Genomic DNA, 18130 nt, shown 5'->3' on the forward strand with positions numbered 1-18130 from the left:
AATACAAATACAAATATTTCCAAGGTGGGAAAGTCAGTCACGTCACCTTGACTTGGATTCATAAAGCGTCTCATTGATTAAAAAATAAGATTCAGCCTCTTCTCTTTACAGAACCCCAGATAGCTTCTGAGTACTTTTCACATTAAAAAAAAGCCTTAAGTGAATATAAAAATGGGCTTTTGTGTTCTTTTTAAACATAGCCTCTTGTGTTTCCTTACGTATTTCAATTACATTGTTTTTAAACTTGAGTACTTCATTTGAACACAGTGGCTGATTATATGTCCCTTCCAGAAAAGGGACATGGATCCCAGCTAATCCTTCCTTTGTTATTACATTTATTTCTGTATTTCCTCCCTGTGCTATGAGCTTTGCAACTCCTTGGGGCAGGATCCCTTTGCTAACAGAAGACCTGGGCAGGTGGAAAAATAAAAAATTGCATATGTCTAGTTCAATGAAAAGGGCTAGGGGAAACACAAGAGCAGTCTCCCAATATTTGAAAAAACTGTGGTGGCACAGTGGTTAGAATGCAGTATTGCAGGCTAGTTTTGCTGACTGCCGATTGTCGGCAGTTCGATTCTCACCAGGCTCAAGGTTGACTCAGCCTTCCATCCTTCTGAGGCGGGTAAAATGAGGACCCAGATTGTTGAGGGCAATAGGCTGACTCTGTAAGCCACTTAGAGAGGCTGTAAAAGGACTATGAAGCGATATTTGTCTAAGTGCTATTGCTATTGCTACATTTTCAGGCCGTTTTCCGGCAATCACAAAGACAAGCTGGCCAGCGTGCCGGAAACCAGAAGAGCAGCTGGTGATGGTGTGGATGGCCACAGAGAGGGCTCTGCGTGCCACCTCTGGCATGCGTGCCATAGGTTTGCCATCACGGGTATAGGGTCTCTTATTTGAGCAGGGGGTTGGACTAGAAGACCTCCAAGATCCCTTCCAACTTGGTTATTCTGTTAATTTTGTAAACAGTCTTTGAACATTATCACTTTTCCTACCTTTCAAATTTTGTGTGTCTCTCTCTCTCTCTCTCACACACACACACACACACACACACACACACACACACTTCAGTTCCAGAAAACACAGCTGATATTATTCTGAAAGAGCAGGATGGAAAGGAAGAAGTAAAACATTGCAGTATTGCCAGCCTTGAAAAGAATAGGTAGCACTTGGGTGTTTTTCGTAGTTGCATTAAGCATCTTACTTCCACCGCCAGCCTCAATCCTGCAACGTAATCACATTGGAATTTTTTTTTATTAGAAAACTCTAAATGAGAGTTATGAATATTCATTAGGAGTGGAGATTAATATGCATAATTATGCAAATTAGACAGCAATTAAACACCAATTCTCCGGGGAAATGATTAACACAAAAGGCTTCGGAATGGAAGCATGTAATTTTGAAAGAAATTTCTGGTTAAATGAACAGTAGGGAGAGGGAAGCAAAGAAAAAGATGGTGTGTTTCTCATAATAATATGCTTTTAAAAAATACACGTATACAAACATAGTAGAGTTGGACTTCAAAGCCTCCTTGTGATGATAGAGCTGTAGTTACTATCTGAGCATGAGATGAAATTAAAGGAATCATTATAAGATGGACACCATCTCCAAATGAAGCTGGTTTGCCATCTTGGACTTGGCTGATTTCCAGATCTCTCATTGCAGCATTAGTCAAGGAGAGGAAACATCCTATTGGAAACGAAAAATACCCTTTGTACACACAAAATGTTCCCTGCCTATAATATTTTAGACATGGAAGGGGACGGTCTTGTTCCAGACATGGTTGATTTGCAATCATATCACAGCAGAGATGAAGATCAGGAAATCCAGGCAATTCAAAGGAATATACAGGTTTATTATACGCTAAAACTTTCTACAAGAATCTGAACTACTAAAGCAAATTGGCGGTAGATAAGAGTCAATGGAATTCAAGGGGGGCTGGACCAGGGGTGAAATGCTACCGGTTCGCACCGGTTCACCCAAACTGGTGGTAAAAAAATGCTACCTGTTCAGGTGAACCGGTATTTCCAACGATCAGCTGTGACGCACAATTTGTATTAGCTAGAAAGCAGGATTTGATGCTTTCTAGCTAATTGTGTGGCACAGCGGATTACACACACACACACACACACCTGTTCTACTTACCTTTGCAGGCATGCTCATTAGCAGGCTCCGCCCACCCGCCCAGACATAATCACATCCATTTTTAATGCTCTGCGAATGTGCGGAGGTGGTGCGTGCGAGCGGAATGAGCGTGCGAGCCCTCACATTTGTGAACCAGTAGCGAAGGTAAGTAGATTTCACCCCTGGGCTCAGACTTAGATCTCTTGTGAGCAGGAAGGGATTCGAGACTGATGACACGTTTGACCCTTCCCTGGGGCTCAGCCTGGTCATCTCCTATGATAGGACTAAAACCATCTTCTGACCTGTTAAAAAATGCCTGAAGGTGTCGGTCAGTGGGAGGAGACCAGCATAGAATTGCCATCCTATTATGCAGGAACTTCGCTTATTTATATTTTGCAGAATTCAAACTGTTCCCATACAAAAACACTTGGCAGCTTGAGAGGGAGGGGCTGCTGTAGTCTAAGGAGAGCAAAAATAGTGGAGTAATAGCTTCTTCAAAAGGCGGTTAGCTCATCTTAAGCCATCTTCCTCTGCAGGGAAGCCAGGAGTACATTCTTGATTCATCTTGTACTTTGTCAGTATTTGAGTTGGACCTTCCCCAACTTGGCAGCCTCAAGATGCATCGGGGCTAAAATTCCCAGAATTTTCAGTTGGAATGGACAATTCATAGTGTTCATGAATGTATATAATACTACAGCGATATCTAGCAAGCTTCTCCCGAGTGGATGTCCATAACCATTTCCCAGAAACTCTACTCGGCAGCTGTGCTGCTACTTCCATAACAAACATGAGGAATTAAATCTCTATGTGGATGAGAAATGAAGAGGTCTTTTTTGCTGCAACATTTCTTCACACTTCTGGGGAAGGTGATTTGCTTTTTGGGGTCCTCATTTCATATCTGGGAGAAGTTCAGTCAGTGCTGAAATGGGATGGAGATATCAACAAAAGAGGAAAGTCCTCCTTGAGGATAACAAGAGTCTCGGCACGGCCACCTCATCTTGCCATGGCCACGTCACCATGGCCACCTCAACGCGGCTACCACCATCTCAGTGTGGGACAGATTGCCAGCCTGCTGGAGGCTGGACCCAGATCTGGAGACACGGCATCTTCTGACATTGTGGTTGACGAAGGGAGGTGCCATGTAAGGCCACAGCGAGTTATGGCAAGTTTTCCGTGATGATTTGTCCCGTGCTAAGATGGCGGCACCAAGGTGGCCATGCTGAGATGGCTGTGGTGACATAGCTAAGATGGCAGTGCCAAGGTGGTGGTGCCAATATGTCTCATTCTGGACCACTTAAAGCTTCTTCTTTAACATAAATGGTGGACCAATTAAGTTTGGCTAAGAAAGAAAATAATTGGCTCCATTAACTATCTCCTTCCCACCCATCCCCCTTCATAATTTGAGCCTACTGAATTTTCCCACCGCCTTTCCTGTAATGTTCCTCTAGCCAAAGCAGCTTTGGGAAAGGTAAGTTGTGTGTGTTACAACTCCCTTGAGGTGTTACACATATTAAATAAAATTTGCCCTCTCGCAATTTTGCCAAACATATCAACTGAGGCTCCTTTGAAGCTGAATCTGTGTGGAAAATTTGCAAAACAGGAAAAAGTCAGTGTTGGTTTGGGATTTTCATCCAAATATTTTTGTATTTGTGAAAGGAAGAGTTAACTTTGAGAGAGTTTGTCTTTTGAAGATCCTGTAGATCAAAGTAATCTTTGTTTTTTCTCCCCTTCTTTCCCTGGAAGGTTTGGATGAGCGACCGACTTCAGGTTCTTGGGCAACAGGAGATCAGAACAACTCCACGTTTGACCAAGTCAGGGTAAGGATCGGGAAAATCTGTTCACTGCAAGATCCAAATAGATCTTTTGGGGGGGCGGGGGGGGTGTTGTCCACATACATATGTGTCTTTTGAGATGGGAAAGTGAACTACCCCAATTCCCATTTTTCTGAAAATATAAGAAAAGTAACTTTCCTCTCACCCTAATTCTTGCTGAGCTATTTAATTTTGAGGAATCAAATCTGTAATTTTAAGGAATTATTTTCTGAGAGCATCCTGTCATATGTCCTATAGGAAATCAATCCATACTCACAAGGTGAAAACAATAACTTTCTTGCTTGTATATGCTTAGTGGGATCATATTTGAAAGATATTCTTTACCTTTCTCTTTAGCTCCTAAATCTCCCAGACCTGCTTATGTACAATAATGTAAAATCGGTGCTGCTCATTCAGCTTATAGTCTAAGACAGAAAGAAAAAGGGATGGAGAAGGAAGAGGAAATGACAGGCTTAAGAATCAATTCTTAAAAGTTCTATTGCAATTCAAGCTAAGTTCAGATCTTAAAATGATCCGCTGGAATGGAAGTAGTTGAGAGGAAAACAGAGCCTGAAGGAATAGGTATTTTCACAAAGTTGAGGATTATTCCATGGTACCTAATGGAATGGCTGATATACACTTAAGAGATTGTCCATGAGATTAAGGTTCTGCTTAGCTATCTCAGTTAATTGTTTGGTCATCTTGTTTTTGAGTCTGACCTGTCTTCCTTCCACCATTAATCATCCATCTTTTTGAACTATGTTGGACTTATTTTCTTTCCCACTATAATAGCAGGTGAAGAGAATGGTCTTTCCAGAACCTTCCCTGTTCTGGAGAGTATCATATTTAGTTATGGAATTTAGAAGCCAACCATCTAACACTGAGGTAGATTCTGTCTTTTATGGTGTGTGCTGAGGTTTTTTTAATTTTCTCACTTCGCTCCATAACCCTGAAGCAGCATGGCTTAAGGGGGAAGTGTGTTGACTTATTTAACTTCTGCACCACTTCAGCCGACACCCAGTCTGGTGTAGTGTTTAAGGCAGAGATCTTCAAACTTGACAACTTTAAGGCTTGTGGACTTCAACTCCCAGAATTCTCCAGCCAGTATAGCTGGTTGGAGAATTCTGGGAGTTGAAGTCCACAAGTCTTAAAGGTCCCAAGTTTGGGGACCTCTGGTTTAAGGCATCAGGCTAGAAAGCTGGAGACCGTGAATCCTAGTCCTGTGCCTTGGGCAAGAAGCCAACTGGTTGACCTTGGGCCAGTCATTCTCTCTCAGCATAGGAAAGAGGCAATGGCAATACACTTCTGAAAAACCTTGCCAAGAAACTTCAAGGACTTGTCCAGGCAGTCTTTGAGAATCGGGCATGATTGAACAGAAGAAGAAAAAAAGTTGGAAAATGAGAGTATATAGAAACAGTTTGCTAGTCAGTTGGAGTCAATTTGATCCATCCCAAGATAGTGGGCATTTATAAGATCCCTAAATTGAATTTTAAAGGGGTATTTTGATTTGGAAATGGTTCTGGGATACCCATAATCTTGTTGATTGAGATAGGAGTGGGCAGGCAATGCTTCATGACTTTGTGGCTATGGATACTATTTTTTCCCCTCTTTATAGCAGGGTTATGGCGAAGGTTCACACTACAGTGAACACAGGGACCTGCCATCCCATAACAGCATATCTTCGTCATCATTCCTGGGGTCTGGAATAGTAGGTAAGTGTCTCTGCTTGGAGCAAGTCTTGATATTGTAAATTATGGTGATGCTTTCTTGACCACCTTGGTTATTAGTCTTTGTTTGACTTATCTCTCAGCCATCACCATTTCCTGATTCCCTTGTGTCATGTGTGGGGAAGAATGGGAAATGTTGATCTTGCTCATAATCAAGAAAATCCTTATGTTTTTATTTTATTTTATCTTATTTTATTATTTGTTTGTTTGTTTGTTTGTCAAACATGTGCAAGATAGCAGGTATAAATATGAACATGGACATGAACAAAGGAAATGAATACAAATAAATGGGGACAGTAGGACAGTAGGGACAGTAGGGAGTAGATAGTTTAAGGTTGAAGCTATGAGGGTTTGTTCATAGGAATTATTATATAGGTTCATAGGAATTATTATATATGGTAGACAGTTTAAAGTTGAAGCTGTGAGGGTTTGTTCATAGGAATTATTATATAGGTTCATAGGAATTATTATATACGTATATAATAATTCATAGGAATTATTATATATGGTAGACAGTTTAAGGTTGAAGCTGTGAGGGTTTGTTCATAGGAATTATTATATAAATTCACAGAAATTATATATGTATATAATAATTCATAGGAATTATTATATATGGTAGACAGTTTAAAGTTGAAGCTGTGAGGGTTTGTTCATAGGAATTATTATATAGGTTCATAGGAATTATTATATACGGTAGACAGTTTAAGGTTGAAGCTGTGAGGGTTTGTTCATAGGAATTATTATATAGGTTCATAGGAATTATTATATACGGTAGACAGTTTAAGGTTGAAGCTGTGAGGGTTTGTTCATAGGAATAATTATATAGGTTCATAGGAATTATTATATACGGTAGACAGTTTAAGGTTGAAGCTGTGAGGGTTTGTTCATAGGAATAATTATATAGGTTCATAGGAATTATTATATACGGTAGACAGTTTAAGGTTGAAGCTGTGAGGGTTTGTTCATAGGAATTATTATATAGGTTCATAGGAATTATTATATACGGTAGACAGTTTAAGGTTGAAGCTGTGAGGGTTTGTTCATAGGAATTATTATATAGGTTCATAGGAATTATTATATACGGTAGACAGTTTAAAGTTGAAGCTGTGAGGGTTTGTTCATAGGAATTATTATAAAGGTTCATAGGAATTATTATATACGGTAGACAGTTTAAGGTTGAAGCTGTGAGGGTTTGTTCATAGGAATTATTATATAGGTTCATAGGAATTATTATATACGGTAGACAGTTTAAGGTTGAAGCTGTGAGGGTTTGTTCATAGGAATTATTATATAGGTTCATAGGAATTATTATATACGGTAGACAGTTTAAGGTTGAAGCTGTGAGGGTTTGTTCATAGGAATTATTATATAGGTTCATAGGAATTATTATATACGGTAGACAGTTTAAGGTTGAAGCTGTGAGGGTTTGTTCATAGGAATAATTATATAGGTTCATAGGAATTATTATATACGGTAGACAGTTTAAGGTTGAAGCTGTGAGGGTTTGTTCATAGGAATTATTATATAGGTTCATAGGAATTATTATATACGGTAGACAGTTTAAGGTTGAAGCTGTGAGGGTTTGTTCATAGGAATAATTATATAGGTTCATAGGAATTATTATATACGAGAGACAGTTTAAGGTTGAAGCTGTGAGGGTTTGTTCATAGGAATTATTATATAGGTTCATAGGCATTAATATATACGGTAGACAGTTTAAAGTTGAAGCTGTGAGGGTTTGTTCATAGGAATTATTATATAGGTTCATAGGAATTATTATATACGGTAGACAGTTTAAAGTTGAAGCTGTGAGGGTTTGTTCATAGGAATTATTATATAGGTTCATAGGCATTAATATATATGGTAGACAGTTTAAAGTTGAAGCTGTGAGGGTTTGTTCATAGGAATTATTATATAGGTTCATAGGAATTATTATATACGGTAGACAGTTTAAAGTTGAAGCTGTGAGGGTTTATTCATAGGAATTATTATATAGGTTCATAGGCATTAATATATACGGTAGACAGTTTAAAGTTGAAGCTGTGAGGGTTTGTTCATAGGAATTATTATATAGGTTCATAGGAATTATTATATACGGTAGACAGTTTAAAGTTGAAGCTGTGAGGGTTTATTCATAGGAATTATTATATAGGTTCATAGGCATTAATATATATGGTAGACAGTTTAAAGTTGAAGCTGTGAGGGTTTATTCATAGGAATTATTATATAGGTTCATAGGAATTATTATATACGGTAGACAGTTTAAAGTTGAAGCTGTGAGGGTTTATTCATAGGAATTATTATATAGGTTCATAGGCATTAATATATACGGTAGACAGTTTAAAGTTGAAGCTGTGAGGGTTTGTTCATAGGAATTATTATATAGGTTCATAGGAATTATTATATACGGTAGACAGTTTAAAGTTGAAGGTGTGAGGGTTTGTTCATAGGAATTATTATATAGGTTCATAGGCATTAATATATATGGTAGACAGTTTAAGGTTGAAGCTGTGAGGGTTTGTTCATAGGAATTATTGCAGGGCTATTTAAGAACAGTGATTTTTTTCTGGCTGCCCCCAGTTAAATGGAACCAGCAGCATCGCTTTTCTTACAAGGCCATTTCTGAAAGTGAGGGGTCCTTGGTGCTGCCTGATTATTGTTTTTTCGCAGACGTTTAATTCCCCAGACTAGGTAACAGCATCAACAGTGATGATGTTACAGAGAGTCCTTGAATTATGACCACAATTGAGCCCAAAATTTCTGTTGCTAAGTGAGACGTTCGTTGAGTCGGTTTTGCCCCATTTTGCGAACTTCCTTGCCAAAGTTGTTAAATGAATGGCTGCAGTTGTAACATTAGTAACACGGTTGTTAAGTGAATCTAGCTTCCCCATTGACTTTGCTTCTCAAAAGGGGATCCTTGGACACTGCAACCATCACATATATGAGTCAGTTGCCAAGCATATGAATTCTGATCACATGCCCATGAGGATGCTGCAATGGTCGTAACTGTGAAAAATGCTCATAAGTCACATTTTTTCAGGGCTAACTTTGAATAGTCACTACACAAACTATTGTATCGAGGAATACCTAGTTTGTGTAATGAAACGTCTGCAGCACCAAGGATCCCTCATTTCAACCCTGAGCTACAAATGTTCTCCCTTGGAAGGGGTATTTGTATATATAAAGCCACATGGCTCACATTTTTTAGGTACTCTAATGGATCCCCCTCCCCCACACCTCCTGAGAGTATTTGTGAATTAATCAACAGTAAGGGAGAAAAGCAAAGAGGTTGGTGGGAATTATTTAACTGTTAGGAAGGAAACCAAACCGCCTGAGTAGATCTCTTTCAAGTAATTATTTCTAGCAATTAACTCCTTTTCAGGGCTAAGCTTGCTAATCTAGCCAGCATTGTAACTGGTGTGCATCTTGGACAATGGGTTTTAATCGGTTCACAGTCTTCCGCTCCTCCCTCCCAACTGCCTTTAATCTCAACATGTTATCTTTCCTCCTCTGTTCCCTTGCTAGGAATTATATACTTAATAGAATGATTGGTTTTGAAAATCCCATTTTTCTTCCAAATACCATAGTGAGAAGGGAAACCCTTTTGTGTTCCTTAAACCAGACCCCGAAATATCCACATGTTCGTGTTTGGCCACCAACTGAGACATGTTAGCCATTTGTGGGGTAGGGGGGTATGCAAAAGAACATTGCATCTTTCTCCTGGATGCCAATCTTGCTGCCCTGGGGTGGCCTGGCATTTTTTCTGGAACTTAATCCTCTTGAACCGGAAGCTGTTGGGGTTTTCTGGCCAAGATCCTGGAATGTTGGGTTTTGTTCGTGCCTAGGATTATATTGGCTGTGTCCTGACATAATGCTAAGCCAGGATTTGTTAACTATTGTGTGTTGAAACATTGAAAGTGTGTTCATTTACACAGCATGTGAAAAACTGTGATAGATAGGTTCATTGATCCTGGAAAAATCAACTGCCAACCAAATAGCATTTTGTGTAGATGAGCCAATGAATGCCAACCATTAAACCTACTTATTAAAAAAAAATAAACCCACAGGTAAGGTAGCTTCTCTCCCCCTCTGACTGAGAGCTAACAAGTGTGTATCTTTGCATAGCATTCTTTAGTGCAAGCAACAAATTGAGCAGAGCAAGCTAAACCATAGTTTCCATGATACAGTGAAAGCCTTACTTTATATGATTAGCAGTGAAATGGTACAATCAAACAATGGGTGATTAGGATGTGTGTGAGCGTGTGCGTGCGGGTGTGTGTGTATTAATAGAATTATATGAATTGAAGGACTGGAAAGAATATGAATAAATGTATTTTAAATGTATAATTGATTGTGATTGGTTTTTAAAGTTGCATACTAAGATATTGAATAGTGAAAGAATGAAGGATGAAATTTTGAATTAACTAAGTGAAATATGAATAATATAACAAGTGGAAAACACATCTTTGAGTATAATAGCAATATGAGGGGGGGAGTTAAAATAGGAATAGAAGTAAGATGGGAATAAATGGTCTATACATTACATTAATGTGTTAAGATATATAAAAGAACAGAAAGAAGGTTTAGAAATGAAGGGTAATAGTAAAAGGCATCTACAAATAATATGAAATAATGGAATGGAATATTTAGGAGTAATAAGACTATGTCTATGTGTATTGAAATGTATGATACTCAGGTACCATTCACCCATTGATATGTATAAATAATATAAAATGAAAACTTGATTAAAAAAAGAACTTACTTTAGGGTAAAGGCAACAAAACCATGGTTATTCCTAACCCAAGTTAAGCTTGTTTGGATCGGGATTCTACTTTTGCTGGAGTTAAGCCCCAAAGTTCATAAACGTCAAAAAGGTCACAAATATATATATCTGCATAAGGCCTATGAGGAGTAGATGTGAAATTCTGAATTTCTCCAACCTGCTAATTGGATTAATTGCCTTCTCTCCTCCCCGCCCCCTCCAGCCAATCTGTCTCCTTATTAACAATTCTTAACCCTTTCAGAAACAGGCGTCCTTTAGAGATGCAATCAAAATTCAACATCACATCCTTCCTGCTAAGGCAACCTGCTTTCCAAGGCAGAATATATTAGATCCATGCATAGAACCAGACATGTTTTCTGTTTCATATGTCCTTCTACTGACCCCCTTATAGCAGTGTAGATTTCATCATACTTTCCTGAAGTTAGCAGTGATGATTTTAAGATTAAATGGGCAGATCTAAGAGGTTTTTTTTTGGGGGGGGGGTCCTGGGACTGTTCCAGTTATCTGATAGAGGGGGGTGGGGTGGGAAGTCCTGGGACTAAATACAGTATCTCCTTAGGAATTTTGATGGACTGGAATAGAATAGAATAGAATAGAATTCTTTATTGGGGAAGTGTGATTGGACACACAAGGAATTTTTCTTTGTTGCATATGCTCTCAGTGTACATAAAGAAAAATAAAATAGAATACTTTCATTAAGAATAAAAAGATACAACATAGTGCTGTGATGGCGAACCTATGACGAATCCAGGTGGCACATGGAGCCATTTCTGAGGGCACATGAGGCATTGCTGTGTCAGCTCCAGTGCACTGGCCAGCTGATTTTCGGCCGTGTTTTGCCCTTCCCAGGCTCCTACAAAGCCTCAAGCCTGGGGAGGGTGAAAAATGGACCTACCAGGCCCACTGGAAGTCAGAAAATGGGCGATTTCCGGCATCCAGGGGACGGGGGAGGCCATCTTCACCCTCCCCAGACTCCAAGAAAACTGTGCACACATGCACGGGGTAGTGGGGGAGTTCATGGGCACATGCGCAGGGGGCACAGCCCAGGGGGGGCATGAAATTATGGGGGTGCTTTTGGCACCTGAGGCGAAAAAGGTTCGCAATCCCTGGCTTAGTGATAGTCAAGGTTACGTGTTAGCCATCTTACTTGAAATCAGACAATAATAGATACACAATTGCTATTATAATAGCTGGCACTTGAAAACATACCGGCTTTTAATATATAAGCAGTCCTCAACTTACAACCATAATTGACCCCAAATTTCATTGCTAAGCAGGAGAGTAGCTGTGAGTTTTGCCCCGTTTTGCGACCTTTCTTTCCATTGTTATTAAGGTGAATCACTGCTGTTGTTAAGTTAGTCACACGGTAGCTCAATGAATCTGACTTCACCGTTGATTTTCCTTGTTCAGAAGATCACAAAAGGTCAAAATTCAAAATGCCAGGGTGTTTGAATTTTGATCACTTGACCATGGGGACGCTGCAACCGTCGTTAAGTGTGGGAAAATGGCCTTAAGGTCGCTTTTTTCATTGCCATAGTAACTTCAAACGGTCTCTAAACGAATGGTTGTAAGTCGAGGACTACCAGTATTACAAAATGAGAGGGTTGCAGGGGGGGCAAGGAAAGAGAGATGGCTGCAGTTCTCTTCTCCCACCAGCGTCGCTCGATGTCTAAGCAGCATCCCTGATTTGAAGGCATCCGTGTGTAAACTCCCAGTAGGCCGAACAAATTGCCTGTGTGGAACACACCTGTTCTTCCCTGATGAAATCCATTGTCAAATGGAGAAAGAGACCCTAAAGTCACTGGTGTGTCTCCCTTACTCTGCAGCTTTGCTTTAATTTGGTTCATTGGTTGCAGCTCTGAAAGTCCTGTGTGTCTGTATGCATGCATGCATGCAGCTAGGGCCATTACCTCAATCGTATTGCAACTCTGCAGAAAGGATTCTGGATTGTTGTGTGCCAAAAATCAAGAAATCCCTGCAGGCAAAAGCCTCGCAGAATTTCCATCTTGACCATCCCTTTGCAACGTTGACCTGCAATTTGTACGGTATATCACAGAAGTGAGTATACCTTCTCACATTTTGTAAATATTTAAGTATATCTTTTCATGTGACAACACTGAAGAAATGACACTTGGCTGCAATGTAAAGTAGTGAGTATACAGCTTGTATAACAGTGTAAATGTGCTGTCCCCTCAAAAGAATGCCACACACAACCATTAATGTCTAAACTGATGGCAACAAAAGTGAGCACACTCCTAAGTGATAATGTCCAAATGGGGCCCAAAGTGTCAATATTTTGTATGGCCACCATTATTTTCCACTCACTTTTGTTTAGACATTAATGGCTGTGTGTTGCATTATTTTGAGGGGACAGCACATTTACACTGTTATACAAGCGGTATACTCACTACTTTACACTGTAGCCAAGTGTCATTCCTTCAGTGTTGTCACATGAAAAGATATACTTAAATATTTACAAAATGTGAGCGGGTGTACTCACTTCTGTGATGTACTGTATATTAATGGCCCTTACATGATTCAGGTTTCTTATTCAACCATGATTGGGTTGGTGTGCTAGACCTCTGTTATTTCCATTTCATTCATATTTCAAAAATAAGTTTGTATTTTAATTTACTCCGGAAGGCTTTAAAAGTCGTAATGAGAGAATCTGACAATTTCTATTTAGTTTAGCTGTTTATCTCTCCAGTCTTAAGGTTATTTTGCCTGGTTTCCTTCCCTGTTTATGAATTTTCAAGGACGTCTGCATAAAAATTTGCATGAATTTTCTCCATTTTTTCCTAATACGGTACAATCTACTTTTGCACCGAATTTTCCAATAGTTGCATTCTTTGGAAGCCATTTCTCACTAAGGGTTGGGTTTGCCCAAATAACACAATTGTTGGAATTCAGAAAAATACAGATTTGAGTGTATTATTGTTTTCTAGGCTTATAGAACGTAAGAGATGTAAGAATTATATAAGCTTCAATTAAAATATTTGCCGTGCAAATATTGTTTCCTGTTTCCAGCCAAAAAAAACCCAACATCTGAGACTCAATAGGCATAAGTTGAAAGTGGACAATGAGTATCCTCTTTCCATTTTATAGCTCCAGGAATTCGCCAAAATTGTATTTCTGAAATTTGGCTGCAAAAATGTTGGAAAAGGTAGAGCCATGGTGGCACAGTGTTAGAAATGCAGTATTGCAGTCTAATTCTGCTGACTGCCAGCAGTTCGATTCTGACCGGTTCAAGGTTGAGTCAGTCTTCCATCCTTTTTAAGAATTTTTTTTCCTGACAGTTAGAACAATTAATCAGTGGAACAACTTGCCTCTGGAAGTAGTGAATGCTCCAATACTGGAAGTTTTTAAGAAGAGACTGGACAACTATTTGTCTGAAATGGTATAGGACAGGGGTGTCAAACTCAATTTCATTGAGGGCCACATCAGGCTTGTGTTTGACCTTGGGGGGCTGGAATGGGCGTGGCACGGGTGGGTGTGGCCAACTCGATGTCATTCGTGTTGGGGGCGCCTGTGATGGCCCAAGAATTCTGCCAGCAAAACTGGAGCTTGGGAGTGCTGCCCGTGGCCCTTGCAAGCTTTGTTTTCGGCTGCGATGGCCTCCTGCAACGTTCTGCCAATGAAAACTGAGCTCCAAAGGGTCCTGAGTTCTATTTTCACTGGCAAAGGCAATTGCAGGCCACTCCTTCTCTGTTTTCAGGGCAGCCCCATTGGCCAGATTTAAACACCCCGTGGACAGGATCCAGCCCCCGGGCCTTGAGTTTGACACCCCTGGTATAGAGTTTCTGGCCTAAGCAGGGGGTTCAACTGGAAGACCTCCAAGGTCCCGTCCTACTCTGTTATTCTATTTTATTCTTCTGAAGTTGGTAAAATGAGGACCCAGATTGTTGGGGTCAATATGTTGACTTGATAAACAGCTTTGAAAGGACTGTAAAGCACTATAGAGTGGTATGTAAGTCTAAGTGCTATTACTATGCCTCAACTTACTAGTCACTTAACAACAGTTCAAAATTATGAAAGGCTTCAAAAAAGGAACTTACAACCCATCCTCAAAGTTATGACTGCCCCCTCCACCTTCCCAGTTACATGCTTGCATTTCAGGCACTTGGCAACTGGCTTCCATTTATGTCCAGTTGCAGCATATCATGGTCATGTGGCTGCAGTTTACGATAATTTTTGCTGTTTTAAAGCAGAAAATGTTTTTTTTAAAACCCTCCTATTGGATACACTGGATTTGGTTAACAACCCTGTGGTTTGCTCACCGACTGCGGTGACTTCACTTTACCACCATTGTAAAAATCAAATTTGGTTCACATGGTCACCTGCTTAACCACCACAACTTACAATCAAAATTCTGGGTTTGGTTGTGGTTGAGGCCTACCTGTATAATGTGCCATGCTCTCTCCTTTATTCCTTTTTGCTAAAACACAGAGCGGATATTAGTGCATTGGAAGTGCTTGGTATATCTATTTTGTCTCCCCAAACAGAGACATCATCAAGACCCTGTCCCTTGCAGCACTCAGAACCCAAGGGGGAAATAATTAACATTAAATTAAAAATTAAAAAAATACAAATGCCTAGCCACAAAAATAATATTAACGTGGACGTATTAGCAAATACATGGCAATTGACTAAAAGAAAATAACACAGACTCGCACTAAGCCAGGAAGTAATTTCTAAAGTGCTTTTTTCCCCCCACTGGGATAAGAGAGACGAGAAAGAGGAACATTCCCCCCCTCCTGCTCATTTACCTCCCCTCTCATATCTTATCAAGATTAATTCCTGTGCACAGCTATAGACCTCCAACCTAGAAGGAAAGATCCTGCCATTTGCTTTTCAAATGCTCCTGAACGTCTCTGTTGTGGTTGAACCCGAGTCAGCAGAGTGGCAAAAAAAACCCACTGGGGCTATTTTTGTGCGGTGGGAGGGGGGGGCGGAGAGGAGAATGAGGGCAGTCATATGGCAAAATTAGTTCCTAAACCGCTTTTAAAAAATTAGGTCAGTTAAAAGATTTCGCCCTACAACCTTTTGACCTCCTGTTTACTTAATGCTAAGCCTCTCAAATGAATGGGAATGTGCGTGGCATAATGCCTGTTTGCTGTTGAAAAATGTTATATCACTGCCCAGGTTTTCCAGCCAGCGTACATTTGAGAAAAGTCAGGATCGGCCTTGATGGCCGAATGGCTGCCTCTGAAGGACATCTGCTGGGAGACTGGTGGACTTCCTGGTGGGCCATGGTGAGAACAGGCAGCTGAGCCAGATGGGGCCGGGGGGTCTGAGCCAGCTGTTTGCGTTCATGTGAATAACATTTATTTTAGTGTTGAGTCGTCGTCAGATGTGAAAGACTAGATTCACACATGAAGTTTCAATAAACTGTTTTTTTGCTGAAAGCCTATGCACAGGAATGTTTTATTGCTAAAAGCTTATTACTAAAAACCTATGCACAGGAATCCTCTCAACTAACAGTGGACACCTGCTTAGAGTTAGATAAAAATCAATGGCAGGGATGAAATCCAATAGGTTCTGCAGAACCAGTAGCAAAAACTTTAAGTAGTTCAGGGAACCGGTAAATACCATTCTGGCTGACCCCAGAGTGAGGTAGGAATGGAGATTTTGCAGTATCCTTCCCCTGGAGTGTGGTGGGAATGGATATTTTGCAGTATCCTTCCCCTGGAGTGAGGTAGGAATGGAAATTTTGTAGTATCCTTCCCCTGGAGTGTGGAGAGAATGGATATTTTGCAGTATCCTTCCCCTGGAGTGAGGTAGGAATGGAGATTTTGCAGTATCCTTCCCCTGCCACGCCCACCAAGCCACACCCACAGAACCGGTAGTTAAAAAAAAGAATTTTGCCACTGGTCAATGGCACTTAAAGGGGGCTGGACTCCCTTCTCCTATGGCTACTTAGAGATTCTAGGCTGATCCTCCTTTTCACTCCGCCCCATGTTCTGCCATCCGTTCTCCAACAGTAGCTGAAATAATTTGAGCTCTGAGACACATTTATGTGCTAAAGCCTAACAGCTTCTAAGCCTTTAAACAAATGTCTGTAGAGATCTTCTGTTATCCAGTTCATGGTTGTCCCAAAGGTGCTTTTTCCAAAGGCAACTGGACTTTGTTTTTCCTTGAAAACGTTTCGCTTCCCATCCAAGAAGCTTTCTTCTGTTCTCTCATTCTTGAATGAGAAGAGAAATGTCTTCAAGGAAAGACAAAGTCCAGTTGCCTTTTGGAGGGGGGAAAAATACCATCTTTGGGTCTTGAAACAAATGCCATGAAGCTGGGGGAAGATGCAGAAAAGAGGACCGGAAATTTGGATAATTCAGAGGAACCTCCTGTAGGAAGGCAGCTGGAGAGTTAGACGTTCTGGCAAGAGCAAAGGCTGATCTTGCTTCTGAGCCCCCTCTCTCCACCAAGACTATCTGGCTGCTACCCAAAACAAACTTTGAATTAGATGGAATGAAGGGGTTCAGCCAGCAAACAGTTAGGAGATTGCAATATACAGTCCTGGCAAGATCATTGGACAAGGAAAAAGCTGGGTTTGAATCCTTGTGGTATTTTTGACTGGCACGCCATCTTACCCTGATTGCATTGCTTGGAGGATGAAAATCTTATAAAGTAGGGAGAAATATCAATGACTGCAAGCTAATTTGGAGAGGGGGAGTGGGGGCCTAAGAAAGGAAAAAGAAGGCAGATACTGGGGAGATTCTGAAAACGGGTGGAAGCAAAGTTATCTGTGTTATCCTGGCTTTCTTGCCTTTAAAAAAAAAAGATAATTAACACTAAAGGGTTTTATTCTTATCTCCATAAATGCCGTCTGAGTGTGTATACATCAGTGAGAGGGTGACTTTGGCATGCATTCTTTCCCATGGGTGTAAAATATATGTCTAATGTTACATCCATACGGCCCCATAAACATCCTGTCTGTGTATAAAACATTGTTTCGGCAGTAAAGGGGCCCACTGAAAAATGTTTTATTTCATTTCCTTATAAGATTTGGCATAGAGGGAACTGGGGTTTTTTTAGCAGAGGGAATAAGTATGGTTATAAGATGCTTCATCCATGTCTCAGAGAAGATCTAGACTTTTGCCCAGGGCCACAGAAATTATAATGATTTATTGGTGCAATATGTGGAGGCATAGAAGAGTTCTCATATGAAATGGGGTCTTCTTAGCTAGAATATGGAAAAGATAAAATCTTTTCACCTAGAACAGAGGTGTCAAACTCAAGGCCCGCGGGCTGGATCCTACCCATGATGTGGCTGGATACGGCCCGCGTGGCTGTCCTCGTCTACCCAATGTGAAGAGGAAAGATCGGGCCAGCATAGCTTTGGCCCGGTCTACCCAGTGTGAAGAGGAATATGCCAGCCGTTTGGGGAGTGGCGTCAAGCTTGCTATGCCCACCCAGTTGGCCATGATCGCCAAATTGGCCATACCTGCCCGACTCTCTGAAGTCAACCACACCCCTGATGCGGCCCTCAATGAAATTGAGTTTGACATCCCTGACCTAGAATATGGAGAAGATAGGATCTTCTCATCTAGACTATGGAGAAAGTGATGTTCTTCTCAACCAGAAAATGGAGAGGATGGGTATTTTCAGCTGAAGTACGGAGAGGTCTTCTCAACTAGAAATTTGTAGGGTTACTTCTTTCACTATCGAAAAAAGCACACTAATTTTAT

The 18130-nt window shown here is 40.5% G+C and overlaps 1 protein-coding gene across 6 annotated transcripts in view; it reads left to right on the forward strand.

Annotated features, from left to right (window-relative positions):
* Positions 1 to 18130, forward strand: part of TCF3 (transcription factor 3) — a 131994-nt gene that overhangs the window by 52529 nt on the left and 61335 nt on the right. For 4 of the 6 annotated variants that reach the window (XM_032239020.1, XM_032239093.1, XM_032238886.1 and 1 more), the window contains exons 4-5: positions 3868 to 3941; positions 5551 to 5647. In XM_032239020.1, the coding sequence (XP_032094911.1) occupies positions 3868 to 3941; positions 5551 to 5647 (171 nt within the window). The remainder of the gene's footprint in view (positions 1 to 3867; positions 3942 to 5550; positions 5648 to 18130) is intronic. The other 2 variants (XM_032239164.1, XM_032238948.1) reach the window with 1 other exon arrangement.

This window comes from Thamnophis elegans, chromosome 1 (genome assembly GCF_009769535.1).
Source record: "Thamnophis elegans isolate rThaEle1 chromosome 1, rThaEle1.pri, whole genome shotgun sequence".
In the NCBI taxonomy this organism is placed as follows: Eukaryota; Metazoa; Chordata; class Lepidosauria; order Squamata; family Colubridae; genus Thamnophis; species Thamnophis elegans.